Source organism: Molothrus ater, chromosome 6 (assembly GCF_012460135.2).
Source record: "Molothrus ater isolate BHLD 08-10-18 breed brown headed cowbird chromosome 6, BPBGC_Mater_1.1, whole genome shotgun sequence".
Classification (NCBI taxonomy): Eukaryota; Metazoa; Chordata; class Aves; order Passeriformes; family Icteridae; genus Molothrus; species Molothrus ater.
In genome coordinates, this window is record NC_050483.2 from 26,492,565 (window position 1) to 26,509,281 (window position 16,717).

At 38.0% G+C, this 16,717-nt stretch overlaps 1 protein-coding gene across 2 annotated transcripts in view; it reads right to left on the reverse strand.

Moving 5' to 3' along the window:
- The window catches only part of ZNF106 (zinc finger protein 106), a 40,481-nt gene that overhangs the window by 12,959 nt on the left and 10,805 nt on the right, over positions 1–16,717 (reverse strand). Inside the window, exons 4-11 of one of the 2 annotated variants that reach the window (XM_036384980.2) lie at positions 13,766–13,963; positions 9,539–11,614; positions 8,069–8,687; positions 7,121–7,190; positions 5,378–5,532; positions 5,217–5,277; positions 4,560–4,901; positions 357–1,125 (exon numbers count right to left, since the gene is read on the reverse strand). In XM_036384980.2, coding sequence (XP_036240873.2) covers positions 357–1,125; positions 4,560–4,901; positions 5,217–5,277; positions 5,378–5,532; positions 7,121–7,190; positions 8,069–8,687; positions 9,539–11,614; positions 13,766–13,963 — 4,290 coding nt within the window. Of the gene's footprint in view, positions 1–356; positions 1,129–4,559; positions 4,902–5,216; positions 5,278–5,377; positions 5,533–7,120; positions 7,191–8,068; positions 8,688–9,538; positions 11,615–13,765; positions 13,964–16,717 lie in introns of both variants that reach the window. The other variant, XM_036384981.1, reaches the window with a different exon arrangement.

Sequence of the window (16,717 nt, forward strand, 5' to 3'; positions counted from 1 at the left end):
CAGTAGCGAAATTGGACTTTGCAAGTTCATTTTCAGACAAAATACTGGGGTAAGTAATATTCTAAAACACAAGACTCTGGACTTAGAAAATATGCTGTGACAGGTAAGCTCAAAACCAAACAGGGCAGCCCAGTTCTTCTATTAAGTGAAATTAGTTGGTAACAAGACACATTCACTTGTTGACCAAAAAAGACAAGTCCATTTTTATTTTCCCTTTTATTTCACTCCTGAAGTCACTAATGTAAGACTTTGTGAATGAAAAAAAAAAAAAAAGGAAAAGGAAAAAAAGAGAGGCCTCTTACGAATACTATGTAATATTAATAATTTTACTTGACAGAGGTCTACAATAATCTCACCTTTTTTTCCCATCATTCCTATGATTTGTGTCAATCTCACTGGTGGAGCTCACTTCATCATACCCAGAACAAGATGCCTCTAGGACTGCTTGATCCACAGAGTTGCATGAATCCCTCTTTGATGGACTGTCTGGTTTCTCATCTCCTGACGCTGATGAACCAACATCAACCACCTCACACTGAGGTGCTGAAACTTCCACTAGTTCCAGAGAAGCATCGCTGTCATTCTCATCTTTGTTTCTTTCTGCTTGAGCAGTAACTCCACCCTCCTCTCTTGGAGGAGTAACTTTTTCTCCTTTAGGAACCTTTCCACCCTTGACTTTCCGGACAGGTTTGAAGTCAATCATATCCTGCTCTGTATCACTGTTGTCCGGCACATGGGCTGCCCTCAGAGTTTTCTTCTTCCTTAACTTTCTCCTCCTTCTATTCCCTTTCTCTGCTGGGACTGCAGCCATTGTTAAGTGTTGCTCAGACGGTTCTGCTGACAATTTGGGAGTTTTATCCATTGGCACTTCGAGAAGGATCGAATGCTTTGAAAGAGAAGTGCTACACTGATCCACTAAAAGTCTTTCAGCAGCTGTATCATTTGCTTCTCTCTTGCTGAAAACAGACACTGAATGAGGAGAAGAGTTCTCAGGAAGTCGAGACTGTCCCTCGTCTGCAGCAGGCTCATGGACATCTTGATCAGTGTGTTGGAAACAAGCTGCCAGCCCTGCTAGGGATAGGGTTGCAGTGATAACTGGATACACTGAAGTTTTCTGGTTGGTCTCTTCTAAAGAAAACAGCCTAGTGTTACATTCAATCTGTACAGCAGTAACTATTTATGCAAAGTGTCCCTCCCTGTATTTTCTGTTTACACTTAATTGTGCATGTAAAGTACATATTCCTACATGTTGAAAACCACGTGCACATGTAGATCTGCTATTCAGTCAGCTATTCACAGCCTTTAAAAAACATAACTGGGGAATAAAATGTTCATCCATGCACATAGAAATAAAGGAATGGGGCAATCATTCAAGCTGCTGGCTGGCTATTTGCTACATGCTTTTAGAGTTCTGACAATCTTCGGTGAATCCTACATTGTTGACTTCAGATGCTACCATCCCTCTCTGCATGCTCCCTTACCAGCTGTCATGACTTCTGTAGAAATTATATTAATCAATGCATGCCAAGTATGACTCAGCTGTTCAGTGACAGTTTGAAAATCTTGTGCTCAACCCATCTGAATTATTACAGCTGATATATAGAGTTATTTCTACCAAGTTACTTGGACCTAATTCAAGGTAGACAGTTATGCACAACCCACTCTGCAGCACTGTACCCTTATCCTGGGAATAGCAGAACTGTAAGCTATGAGGGTAGGCTTTATTTAGTTACTTTAGTTTAGTTAGCTCATCTGTGGTGGACTATGCAATGGGGTCAACACACTCTCCCTATCATTTAATTGTGACTGAATTAATATGAACAAAATGATCCAACCTCTCAGCTGAGACAGACTAAGGGCAGCATCTCACAGCTGTTTCCCACACCCTAATATTGCCCAGTTACACTTGCAATAACCGCAGTCCAGAACAGGATATTTCAAGCTCACTGCATTTCTGGGGCAGGATCATGCAACGCAAATGGGAAGTTGGCAGTATCTGAAACACTTCCCTCTTCCAGACTCTCAGAAGCCAGCAAATTAAACCTACACTAATGTTTGGTCAAAACCACATTACACATCATAGGACAAATTTGATGCTTTGGAATTACACATCCAACTAGAAACAGCTAAAATGAGAACATCTCTCACCCACACCTTCCTCAGATGGGGAATTCCAAGATAAAACTAAAACTTGCTGACAGCATAGGATATGTTGCCTTTAAAGTAAATCAATGGAGATAAGTTTTTCCCTGGACATGTAACTGCCATGCACAACTGCAAAACCTGACAGAAAAACCTCTGTATAGAAAAAATGAATAATTAGATGAAGTTTGAATGAGCTACTGTGTTCCATTACATGGGGAAGAAAGCACACAAAACCTTAAATTCTGAATACGCCTCTAATATCATGTGCCACTCATTTCTCCCTGGAAAGGGGAAGGAAGTAACTTGGTCACTTTATAACAGGAAAACAATAGCAACCAGCCACTTAAACTGAAATTTCTAAACCCAATAGCCTTTAATTCTCAGCGTTTGGAGTGCTGTGGGTATTAGAAAAAGAAGTAGGAAACCACCATGGCAATGAAAGAAAACAGAATCACTCAGTACCACAGGTGGGACACACTGCTGGCATTTGGGGGAAAACAAATGTAATCAGCTCCCTCAAAGCAAGGCTAAGCTAACCTCAATGGGCAGCTGACAAGCTAAACATTCAACCCTAAAAAATAAACCCTAATAGTCTGCCCCAGAGTGAATTCCTCTTCCTCAAATTACGGAATTGACCTCAAGACAAATGCTTCTTTCCCCCTAAATTACTAAACTGATCTGAAGGCAAACTCATTTTAAATGTAGCACATACAGAAGTTCATCAATACCAAAACTATGGTAACTTGACAAATGAACATAAAAAGAATGCTCTTGCTTTTAATACATCAAAATTAAGTTTGTAGGAAATGGAAAACTAATGTGATTAAGAGCTTTCTGAAGTAATTAGTCAAGTAACAAATGTAGCTATACACTGAAGGTTCATCTTCATAAGAAAAAAATAAAAAACCTCTTTCAACTTCTCTGTTGTGAAGCTTCAAGATTCTGCAAGCAAGACACTTCATGCCACTGCAGCTAGTGATCACTAAATCTTTCCTTAGAGTTGGAAAATTGAGAATAAAATTAACACTGATACAAATAAAAACAAAGATTTCATTGATTTTTAAGCATAACAGTATGGCATATGCCAATAAAAACAGGAAAGCAAAGGTAGTGGCTTCGTAAAAGTTGAGTCTTAACAATGAAAACAAACAAAAAACCTGATTCTTCCCCTGCCCCAAGTTTACTTTAGTGAATACCTCCAGAGCTTCACATTCCTTGTCAAATCCTCCAAAGAGAGATGAAGCAAAACTCAAAATACTGCATTAACAGCATGTAATACAGGAAATGCAATAGTGACTAAAAAAACCCACCACTTATATGCAATTCTACAGCTGAAGCAAACTAAAAAAAAGTAAAAAAAAAAAATCAATTTTTTTTTTTTATTAAAGAGGTGTAAACTTCAATTTAGCCAACATTCATCTTGTGCTTGAGAAAAAAAATACTTAGAAAGGTGGAACATGACTTATTCCATAGTATTTTGTACTTCAGTTGGAAGGAAAAAAATTGTATTGGCTATCTTGAACTAGGATCAATCTTATGAATGTTTTTCTCAAATTACCTAAGTTAAAGGTCTGAGTAAGTGACATTGTTATGGCAGACAACTATCATTAGAGTCACCCTGCTTGACTTCACAGACTCTTAAGAAAGTATGGGATGAGCTTTTAATCTTCAGTTTTTACCTTCAGTCACAGTAGCAAATTGCAGAGGAAACTACCAATAGTATCTAAGCCTTTGACCAGAGTGCACAAGTTTGATGGGGTTTAAACAGTCTAAATAAAGAGCTGGCTATTTCAGCTGTAGTCATTAACATCTCACTTTGCTGAGGCAAGAGCTCTCCCATTAGCGGTTCAATTAATTCAGCAGTTTCTCATCCAGATAAAAGCAAAGCCCTGTCTTCGCTGCTAGCCCTCCCATGCCCCTCACATGAATGAACAGTGCCTAACAGCCAATTAGTAGAAGATGGATTGTTACTTCCAATATTACAAATTATACATTTTGTGCTTATCTAGCAGAGCCCAAGAAGAACACAAAATAATCTCAATGTAGCTGTTCATAACTTTTTAAAAAATGTTTTCAGGCACATTTTTTTCCCTCTGTAGGCAGACTTTCTGCTATCAGTGCTCATTAAATGATACAGAGTAGAAGACAAAAATTATGGAGGAGGTTCTCAGGTTTGTTGGGTTGTGTCAGTTTTGGGTTTTGTTAGCTAACTAAATTATTATAAGAGGATGTAACCTTCAAATTCATGTTTGTTCTATTTTCAAAGCAGAACTAGAAAGTCCTACACAAGTTAATGAGATTTCATCCCTGCCTGACAGCCTGCAGGTTGAGGCACGATTTAAATTCTTTTTGGGAAAAAAAATAATTTCCTTATTTTCTTCAAGCTAATTATCTTAAAGCAAAACTACAATTACCATCATTCTGTTCCACCTCTTCTGTTTGTGGAGGACATGGAGAGCTCTGGAGTACAGAATTCACATTTAGTTCTGTGCCTTTTGGAGACACAGGTTCTCGTTTAACTTGCACTGAGGAGTCAGGAGTATTGGAAGGTGTACTGCCAGAAGACTGGAATGGTGATGGCACGGTTACGGGAACAGCAGCTCCTTGAGGGGGTACAGAGGAAGACAAAGTGTCCAAAACAGGCAGGAGAGAGCTTGAAGGAATTGAGTCAGCTGCCATCTGAGATTTGCTGTTTCGTCTCTCAGTTAGGGCACTGCATGAAAGTTGCTCTGAGAGTTCAGGAGGTTCATATGTTTCTAATGGCAAAAGAAGAGATACATTAAAGAAACAAACAAACAAACAAATAACAGAACAAAAATATTTCTGTTTTTGCCAGGAGCTCATTTCTTGTGGACACAGTCAAGGAAGAGAAAAATTTGAAAAAAAGACACTAGAGGGAACTATCAAAACTGACAGTTCACACTTGATGATAAAGGCCTCATTTTGAAAGCCTACAATTTTATTGTAGCTTAAATGAGCAGATTCAAGTTAAACACAGTTTTTAAAAGATTCTGAGTTCAAAGAATATAAGAGTAAGCATTGCACTATTGTAGCTCTATGGTATCCTGTACCTTGTAGCCCCTGCAAGATCTGGATTCTCTGACTTCTCAGTGTACTCATTTCCATAGTTATCTGCAAAACAGTTGTGGCTTATATCAGTCCCACTGATTTAACAAGCAGTTCTTCATGCTGCTAAGCTCAAGCTCAGACAGTTTCCAAAGCCCACTGTTACCTGTTGCTTTAACACAAGGAACCGTTGAACCTCAACATAGGCAGCCCTCAGGGCAGCCCTTGCCTGCAAGAGGCTGCTGTCCACATTCTGCAGAGACCTGCTTAACTCTTCTTCCCTCAGAGAAATAGCCAACAAGTGGTCTACCTGAGAACGTTCTGAAAAAGAAATAAAATGTAGAGTCTAATTGCACTGAACAATACATTAAGATACCTTACTTGTGATATCACAACAAATAGCACCGCCTCAGAATGGAAAAATCTCATAAATTCGGTCAAGCATTCAAGCATGGATAATTATACAAGCTAAAAAGGAGTATTTATGGACAGGACTAGCCACATCCACCTGGATAAAATGCAAAGTCGAGTATTCTTCTTTAAGGAATCTCAACCTTGACTCTAGTAATTAATTTAATCACAGCTTTGCCAGCACTGATTTAGTTAAATAAATGAAGTAATTATCTTCCACAAAGACCTTTTCTTGAAGAACATGTGTGCAAGAAGTATAAATACACACCTGCCATTAATGTAATCAAAAAGGAAATGGCAAATTTAAGCTAAACAAGATTTAAATTATTCCGTGAATGCAAAAGCCAAGGAAAAGCTGTTTAGGAGAAAAGGAACCCAATGATTAAAAAAAGAGTTTACTACTCAAGATGATTTTGGGCCATGAAACTGGTGTTTGCCGTCTCTTGAGAAAGAGTTTCTGACCACTGTACTCAGTAAAAGATCCTCCTATACTCCCAGAGACTTCTGGCATTAGAAAGATTGTCCAAACAAATTTTCATTTGGCCACTACTTAACTGCGCTCAGGTTATAGTTTCCTTCAGCAAATTCACAACAACAACAATCACATTAAAACAAAGTAATGGGAAAGAAATTTTACAAAGTAGAATGCATTATGAGTCTCTATAACAGACACTGGTCATTGGAGAAAGAGGCTGATTAAACCCCCACCTTTTCAAGTAGTCAAATATTCATTGCTACAGTAGAGTCATATTATTGCCCTATATTACAAACAACTGTTAATATAAATAAATAATGGGAAAAAAGATAAATGATACGAAAGCCATCTTCGGAGCTCCTGGCAATGGTTTAGTTATCAAAGAAAATATTCTGCCTAAAACACAATGGTTGGATGATTCATTTTGAGACATGGTGATGAAGATGCTTTAGGCATGTTTGAGAAATATCTGTCTAATGCCAGAATAAGAGTTTTCTTATGGTCAGGAGCATGAAGGAGAGAGGCATTCCACACTCATTTCCACTAAGGACATTAAAAAAGTAAAAAGCATTGTCAGAGATATCAAAAACAGAATAGAGACCAAATTAAACAGAGTACAATTTTTCTGGTGAGACTACCCAGAATTAGAAAGGGAAAGCTGCATGGCAAGTTCAAAGGAAGTTAACTGTTGACCTCTCCCTTAAGAACCTCCATCCAAAGAGGCAACAAACCTCACCACCCTATAGAGGGGGAAAGCAAAGGTACCATCTGTACAATCAGGAATATGAAGTGCAGGCAGAAAGGATGCACATACCCTTCTTTTAGAAATAACTTATGACAAACTAAGATATAGGTCTTCAGAGAAGAATGTATTGCAGATTAGTGAGCAGTCCACACTACAAACTTCAGTAAAAGCCCAGGAAGCAGCATAGTAACATTAAGGAACTACTACAGCCAAGTCAAAATACTACTGAGTGTTTATAGCCTCTACACCACATGCACACATGTATGATATTCACCCACCTTTTTTACCTTTGATTTTTCTTCTTTTATTCTTTCTTTCTAGACTAGGGATTTCAGGAGAAGATCCCTCCTGCAAGTAAAATCATCTATTAAAAAGTAAAAAGAATAATTTTGCCTAAATCAAGAAGCTGAACATCCGTCATCTTTTCAATCATTATTGTAGGCAGAGAAGAATCCATCATTTGCTTGCACATTCTTGCATAACTCATCATTTGCTCTGCTCTCAAAAGAGGGAGGGCAACAGAGTGCCATGTTTTCAACTCAACTGAGAAGAAATATTAAATATGCCAATAGCCTGCTTCTTGCTCAGATGTTTAAGATTGCACTTGAATCACAGTGTCTGCTCTACAGTTTTAGTTGAAGGTGTAGTGGATTAAACAGTGAGGAATTAGAATTATTGCTTTCAGCAAAACCATTTTGTGAAATTGATCAACAAGATTTTTTTGAACCTTTGGATAAGCCTAAGACCAGACTCTGAAACAAATTCAGATTTAAGAATATAATTTTAGGTGTGTAATTTTTTCAAAATGTTTTTATTTCCTTGCTTTATCATATAACCAGAAACATCTAAGGAAAACCAATTACTACTACAGGCTACCTTCCATTTAAATTGTGCTGTGAAACACCAAGATTCTTGCTACAAAACCTAGTACTTCCACAGAAATATTTTAATAGCTCTTGTTTATCAACAGAGTATGCCAGGTATCAAATCAAAAAAAGAGTATTTGTCATTCCTACTAGTTACAAAAAACTATCAAAAGTCCTGCACTATTAAAGCAGAAATTTAAAGAAAATCAAGTCAAACAAAAAATGAACTTGATATTACCAATGTACAAGACTATCAGATGGGGAAAGTCCTCCCAGCACAGATCATTCCAAAGCTGAATAACCATTGACAGAGAAAGAACCTTTTCAGCAGATCAAAGCTGGAAAGAATTGCACACTTACTCCAGTTGCTCTTCGCTTCTTTCCAATTCCTTGGCTGTCATTCTGTTCAGTCCCAGATGTGCAGCTACTGTCTGTAGCTGCATCTATGTTATTAGACATTGCAAAAAGTGAAGCACTATTTGAAGCTGGACGATTTTCTTCTGAGACCTCTAATACATTTTGTTTTTCAAGAAGAGGTGTTCTCTTCTCTGGGCTCTCCTGGTCTTGTTCTGTGTGGCCTGTGATCTCAGGGGTGGCCTGTAGGCTGTGACTTCTGCTAGCCTCTGTTCTTTCAGACATAAAAGGTGACAAAGCAAGAGATGGTGTCCCCTCTTTCTGATCAGCCTCAATGTCAGTGCTTGCCTCATATCCAGATGTTATATGATGTGGGTGGCTGGCTGCAATTACTTGCCTTTGCCCACTTCCTTTAATTTTGGCTTGTTCACTGAAAAAGCTATAAGCAGAAGAATTTCTGTCTGCTATGACACTGCTTTCAGAAAAGCTACGTTTTCTGGCTGAGCCAGACACTAAGGAAATCCCTTCCCACTGGAATCCTTCTAGAGCAGTCGGATCAGATTCTTCACTGAGTTCTAGACCCTCTTGCTCATTTTGAACAAGAGGCACCATTTCTATGCCAAACCTTTAACAAGATAAAAAGAAAAATAAATAAGTTACAAGCCTGCTACACATAGAGAAAAGCCTCCCCCTTCTCCAAATGTACACTGCTGCTTTAAGCAGTAGGTTTAATCCCATTACAGTGGTATTCTGTGCTTTCCACCTCATCTGACAATGGAACATCTCCTGTGTATCACATAACCAGACTTAGTGGCTAAGAACTGGCAGCATGATTTTCAAGTCAGAAATCATGTTATTACAAATTATTCCCAAGCAAGGTTGGAATAATCAAATGCGACATTTGTTCAAGACATTTCAAATTATTCAGGTTTAAAGCAAGTTTCAAAAATGCAGTATTATAGAATTGCTTCCTTAAATACAAAAGCAAACTGTGTACCAGAATAGAAGATTAACAAATGAAGAGTGAGCATTTACACTGCTTGCAGCACTGCAAGCATTTCTTGTAGTCCTAAAAAAATGAGGAAATAGGGAACTGTCATAGCATTGTTCCCATCCTGATTGCATTTTTACATTCTTCCATTACTAGAACTGCAAAAGAAACTACAGAAACTAGATTTTTACCATCCACATTCAGATATTAAAGCAACCATTATGAATGGATCAGAATCTTTTCTGAGCAGATTACTTTTACTTATCTATGGACAGAAATTCATTTATAGCATCAATCAATAAAAACTCTGCATTATTTGCAAAAAAAATTGCATTTTCAAAAACTCTGCAAAAGATCATGGCATAGCAAGCTTCATTATAAACTCTTAGTTCAAGGATTTTGGAATTCATTTCAGATATGGGAAAATATAACCCTCCTCCCTCAGCATGCCCTGAGAGACATAGTTAGATCTGAAAGGTACCAACCTTGGTAAACCTTTGCCAAGTTCCTGTTTCTTCTTGGTTACCTGCTGGATGACCTGATCCCAGTTAACATTTCGCCGGGAAGCACTAAGAATCTGCCTGAGGGTAGGTTTAAGCCCCGACTCCTTTTCTGTCTCACTTCTCCGAAGGCAATTCACATTCCGGATGCGACGTGCGTTATTGAGATTGGGCTCTGGGAGATGCGTCCCGACTTTGCTCTTCAGACTGATATGCCGTGTCAGATCTCTTTGCAGAGAAGCAGGCAGGCCAAGTTTGCTTAAATCTGGAAGAAGGAGGCCACCTGACTGGCTTCCTCCTTTTTGAAGCTCATTATCTGAAGGATTTTCAAAACCTTCAATTTCAAATTGATCACGTGACTTGACACACTCTTCATTCCCTTCCCTGTCCTGTGAGCTTTTCAAATCCACATGCAAACGGTCCTGACTGCTTGACAAAGAAACTGTGGGTTCTATCAGAAATGTAAAATTTTTTACCTCAGCAGAAGCAATACTTGAAGCAGATGGCTTTTTATGATCTTCCCTTTCAGAGGTGGTAGTTTTACCTTCAGGAGTGTCACAGGGTAAAGAAGAATCCAACTTTTCAACTTTTGCTTCTGACTTCTCACTTCCCATTAAATCATCACCACTCACATCTAATGAATCTAGTCTGAACTCCTTTGGCAATGCCTTCCCAGTTTCTTCCCTATTCTGGTCACTTGTATCTTTGCAAGAGCTTAAGGGAGCATTTTGCAAGGAATGGTTGCACTGGATACCTTTGGGATTTTGTTTTGCTTCATTTAAGTTATTAATAGGCTCTCCAAGATTGCTACCAAGCACATCTTTGTTGTCTTGTAAGTTACCAACACAAGCAGCATGCAGCTTTGATGAATAAGAGGAGAAACTGTTTGTTTCCAAGTTCACTGCATTCAAATTATTCTGCTCTTCACCACTAGCCGAGGATAACAGAAGCCTGACATTTTTTAAGAGACTGTTCGTGTCTTGCTTTATCAAGGATAATTTCGTATCTGTGATATTGAGAAGAGGGGATTTCAGTGATGGCATACTATTACTTCTGCCATCATCTCTATCAGGCTTTTCACCACTGGAAGAGTCTTCCATAACCGTGCAAGAATCAAGGTGGTCTGAGGTTCCATTAGAAGGGGAAGATGCTTCATGGTCTTTAAGTTTTGAAAGGCTAACATTGGCTTCACAAGTTTCTCCTTTCATTGATGAATCAGTAAGAGATGTAAGTACAGAACCTATTTTATCTGAAGTTTTTGAAACATTATCTTCAGACCGTGGTTGCTGCTCTGCAGTTTTCTGGGATGGGTAGGGACTCCAGCGATATGTTTTATCTCTGGAAGGACTGACACTTTTTCCACTGGCTCTTGAAGGTTTGCTTTCTGGTTGTTTCAATGTACTAAATTCTAACACCCCCTCAGCAGCAAGCTCATCACTAGTAAAATCCAGACGGTCACCCCTATTTCTTCGATTTTTATGCGGCAGAACATTGCCTTTCTCTGGCCGCTGCCATGCAGACCTTTCCTGACTGTATATATTTGGCTCTGATGAATATGAATCTCCTGAGCTTCCAAAATTCCAGCCATTTGCACCATGAGGACTTGGTTTCCAGTTTCCTCCATAACTCTTGGAATTCCAGCTAGAAAAATGACCCGTTTCTTCTGAGTGCCAAGTAGAATTTCTTCCCCTGGCACCATGATGCCAATTTGATGCTCCTCCTCTCCGCCCACTCGGATGCCAAGCGTTTCCAGAATTCCCATAATTATGTCGATTCAAAGGGTTTCCTGAAACATTCTGGTGCCACCCAGAGCACCCCCTTGCACCACCTGAATGTCTGTTTATATTAAGGTTCCTCTGAGAGTGTGAAAATTTGCCTTGTCTAGGACTAACATAATCATCCTTTTCCCATTTCCAGTCCCTTTGTGATGCATTATGATGATGCCACGACGACTGATCATAAGCTTCTCTTTCTTTGTAAGCAGCTCTTTCTTCTCGCCTTCTCTGTGGTCTCCTATCATCACATTCTAATTCTTGGCTTGCACAACTTGGTTCAGTTTGCCTACAAAAGAATTGAGAAAAGCCTAAATTCTGATCCTATTCTACTAAAATCCAACAGTCCACAAGCTTCATGAATTTTATTTGCATTGGGAAGAAAATTTTTTTAAAATTATTTATTATAGAACGAAACAGATACTTTTTTGGCAGCTTTGCTTTTCAAGCTTCACTAATGTTTGACTTTCAAAACTAATGTTGTACCTTTACTTAAATGTGATAATTTCAAAATTTCTCTCACAAGAACAAAAGATTTGGTGTAGGGACAGGTCAATAGACTGATTTTTAAATACTTTTCTCTAACTTGAAAGATAATATTCCTTTATATTTACTATTGGACTAATAAGAAACTAATAAAAATAAAGTTTCTTAATGTTATAGAATCTTTGTAATTTGCTCTATCTTAGTAGACAGAAAACTCAATAGTGAGATTATTTTTTCTGAAGAATATTCTGCTGGTAGAACTAGAGTGAACTGATAGAAAACAGAGGAAAGTTAGGCTGAAAACTCCATTATTATTCTTACTGGAGGGAACAATTGACACGATGGCTCCATTTATAAAGGTTAAAACACAGATGTAAAACACCCACAGAAGATGCACCTCAGACACGAAAGTAATTTGTCTTCTTTTAATCAAGAGACTGGAACAGTCCACAGCATGCAATCCTGAGTCTGTATGAGCCTCCCAGCAGAACTATCAACTGCCCTTTGGATAGCACTTGTGCTTGGCAACTTATCACAAACACGTGGCAAACTATCACATGTACATTTAAAGATAAATGCTCCCTTAACAGCTACAGCTATTCCCAGGGTCAGCAATCTATCCCACCAAATGAGGAGTTTTCATTAAAAGTTTTTTCCAGGAGCTGATCACAGAAATACATCCATTCTAGATCCCTGGACAAGAAAGACAATAAATTTTCACACTACTACTCAAAAACAATTGATTTGAGTAAACTGAACATTTATATTGTATCACTCTTTATGTTTTTGATACATTCCAGTTCTGCTAAAAGATTCACTAATAACTACTCTCTAATGGAAAACAGTCTACTGTGCAAAATAATCTGAGCTCTAAGACGAGAATTCAAAACAACAATATCTAAGTGATACAGTAATTTCTAAGAGCTGATTGCGATCAACTAGATTGTGATCTAATGGAAATAATTTTGCTGAATTAGTAACTTAAACCTTCTGGTTTTCTGCCTCTCCAAACCAGCACCCAGCAGACAGAGATTTTTTACAGTTTTAGTTGCCTCAGAACAACACTGCACTGACAGTATTACTCCTTTTCCATAAAACAAAAAGGAAAAGTAACAATTTTGCTACCTACATTAACCAGTATGAAAACATTACGATTGTGCAGTGCAGGGACACACTAGTACGACAGAGTGATGCCAAAACCTATCTAACAGTCGTCACAGATTTCAACATCTGGAAACACTAATTTAAATTTCTAGCCACAGAACACAAGAGCTTCTTTTAAAAATTATATGCCCCTTTAGTACCATCACCATGCCATAAACCTATTCAAATAATATATTCCCAACTGGAACATCACACAAGAAATGCATATGTGCAGATTTTAATGTAAAATAAAAGACAATATTTGTTACTTTCTGCAGCTCTCTGTTTGATAGTGAGCCACTGGAACTATGTTTATCTAATGGTAAGCAGCAAGATACAACAAGTAAGAAATCTCATTCAAGGACTAGGGGATTTCACTTGACATTTACAGAATAATCCAATTGATTTTATAAAAAAAAACATGTTCAGCAGCAGTTTCTTAAAGGCCAGGTTGCTACAGACAACCTCCACCATAAACAGCATTCGCACTACTGTCCATTTATTAAGCCTTCAGTTATAAAGGTACCAAATATTAAAATAAAAACATTAGGGTTCTCAAAACTCAAGACTGTTTTTACCCATCATGGAGAATGATTGTATTTCCATACTAGTACTAGAGGAACAGGACAAAAACATTCAGCAGAGTCACATTTACTGTTGAAACTATGATATCCACACAGGTCTCTTGGATTGCTCTCCCAAGTATGCTGGCTACAGGCAGTTTGCATTTTATGAGCACCTAAGCCTCAGGAGTGCATCCCCGTTGTATTAAAAGCAATTCTATGATCTAAGTGGAGAAAGGAAAACTCACCGGTTCCGTTCCTTCTTTTGCTTGATTAGTTGAATGAGTTCTTTGTCAAGGTCCTCTTCTTCTGCCGCTTCTTTCTCTTCCTCTTTTCTATCATGGGCATTTACGTTGTCTTTGTGCAGCTGACTGGAGATGTGCTTGGCATATGCTGACAAACCCACCAGCGTCACCCTGCACACCCGGCATTCATGGCTGCTATCCCTAGGAAAAGAGGCAGAGGGTGGGCTTTCAACTCTGCCAACTGGCATGGCAGGTAGCTCTGGTCTTACTTTGTTTCCTCTGAATGTGTGTGAGCTCAAGGCAACTAGGCTTTGCTCAGTATACTTATTTGAATTCTCTGGCTTTTTCTTCCAAGGTTTTGTGTTTTGATGGTCAGTTTTTACAAGATTTTTTTCCAACAATCAAGAGGTAAAAGACTTGGTAATAAAGCTACATTAGGTGGGAGAAGGAATTCTTCTTGAATTGTTGTACTCAAAATCTATTCAGAGGAAACATAGTGAGCGAGGAGGCAGAATGAAAGGCTTCCAGAGCTAGCAGGAGCTCTGAAACCCATCCATGCTGCCAGCTGCACTGGGGAAGCCTGGTGACAGCTTCTACATTTAATCCTTGCCTTGAGCCTTCCCCCAGTGAAATTTAGAGTAGGGAGGAGGCAGTACATGGATACAGCCAATCCTGATACAACATAACCTAAACTGGGACAGCTGAGACTGCTGCCTGGAATCCAAAGACTCCACAGCACAGTGAGTGATGGGAGGGTGTCTTCAGTTTCCTGTACTTTATTTGGTTCAAGTGTGCATGAGGTCTGCTTTCTACTTTAGAGGACTTATCTCAAAAAATATAGAAATAATTTCAGCTGGAGAAAGTTGACAGCTGTATCAGACAAATGGCTTTACTCATATTACTGGATTAAGACTGCAAGACTTGAACTTTTTTTTTAAGAAATTCAGATTTCTAAAACCACAATATTTGTTCTTCTGACAATGCCTTCCAATAAATCAGTGTTAAAGAAGTACATTATTAACTTCCTAAAAAGGAAAATATGTTCACCAGATTAAAAATAAAACCACACAGATAAAAATTATTTAGAGCATAGTCCACTGCAAATAACTCAGCAGGACCAAGACAGGATTCACTGACTGCCTCCACAGTGCTTCTTTCAATTCTGCCAGTTAATTCATAAAAGCAGATATGTATGTCCCCATGGAGCACTTGACACAAAGGTCTTAGAACAGAAGCATCATAATACAACACACAGTTCATGACTAGTGTCAAGAAAATGGGATCCATAAAAGAAAAAGACAAACATGAATCCTTGTTTTTAGTGAACGGTTAAAAAAAAAAAAAAAGAGAGAGAAAGATCAAAAGATGTGCATTCACTCAAGGTATTAAGGCAGTGTCCTCATCAGAGTGGTTAATCAAGTGTCAGCAGCTATTTATTTATCAGCAGATATTTATTTAAATTTATTTATTATTTATCCTGGCTATCAGCGGTTTTCCCTACTAACATACTTCAGATATTTAATCAATGCAGTCATTCAGACACACCTAGAGATGGCTTTATTTTAAACAGCCTAAGTATTAAAAATCAGAATTTTTTTGTTTAATTATTCTGTATGTTGCAGCCTAATTAATTTCAAATTAAACATTAAGATAAATTTCATTTATGATGTCAGTAGCTTCCAAATTTACCCTGTATTTTCGAGAACTAAGTGTACTTAATTTCATACACTTCACATTGGCTAATAAATATTCAAAGCCCATATCCTATATATTGCACTTCGAGCTATCTAATGCACTAAAGATAACCAAACCAGTGGATTTTACTAATGTCGTTGGAAAAATCCTCTTCACACTCATAAATGGCACAGCTGTGCATAGCTAATAAGACTTATTTTTAACTTAGGTCATCACACAAGGCAAACTGCAAATAGAAAGTTGGCTTCTCACCGAAAAAGATGTTCTTTTTACATAACGTTCCACTTCACCCATACGGACTCTCAATGAGAAGCACACTCCAGCGGTTCTAATGTGGTAGTAATTAGGTTTTAAAGAACAATCCACATCCTTCATAAGACCCATGTTTCAATTATTGCATAAAACATTTATAGACTGACTAACTAAATGCAAAGTTTTATTTATTTTGAACAAAGCCTGTGAGTTAACTGCTGGACTGAGGACAAAGAACTTGTTTCTATCACTTCTAACTTTCAAGTTACTAATTACAAAGCTGTGGTTCTTGTACCAACTGACAGTCTGAAAAGGCAAGACTTCTTTGACCTGCTGTTAATTTATATGAGCCTAAAGAAAAACACAACTTTTTTTTTTTCTTTATGAACAACTGCTTTAATTGAAGATAAACCGGCCAGGAGTTCAGATAGCTACCCTTAGGGGAATTTATATTTCCTTCAGTTCTATACTTTTCCTACACCCATTAATGCCATCCAGAACTAGCACAGTGCGTGGCACACACTGATCATGTCTACACATTCCTCTGCCACACAGGAATACCACACAATCTTAGCTGTTAAACAAGGCGGCCAAAAGAAGTTTGAGGTAAACACAACAAAAATACTCTCAGTATGAAAGCACTCAAGAGCTTTATTTACTGGATGTATACTTCAGACTGTAGTCTCAATGTCCCATGTTACAAGAGCACTATTTCACTTTCAACTAAAAACAAGCAAAACCCAAATATGCTACAGCTTTGTATTTGGCATCCAATTCTCCTTATACATCACACAGAATAAGACTTCAAGGAAAGGAGAAGAGTCTTAAAAAAACATTTCAGAAAATTATTCTAGCCCTTGAGATAACTAAGCTAATTTTAAATGAAAAAAAAAGGATGAATCAATGAGTGCATTTCCTTTACCTCTTCCAAACAGAAAGTCTGAAAAGTGACTTCTAGTCAGATACTAAATTTCAAGGTAGTAAGATGTTGATACTCCACATACTTTA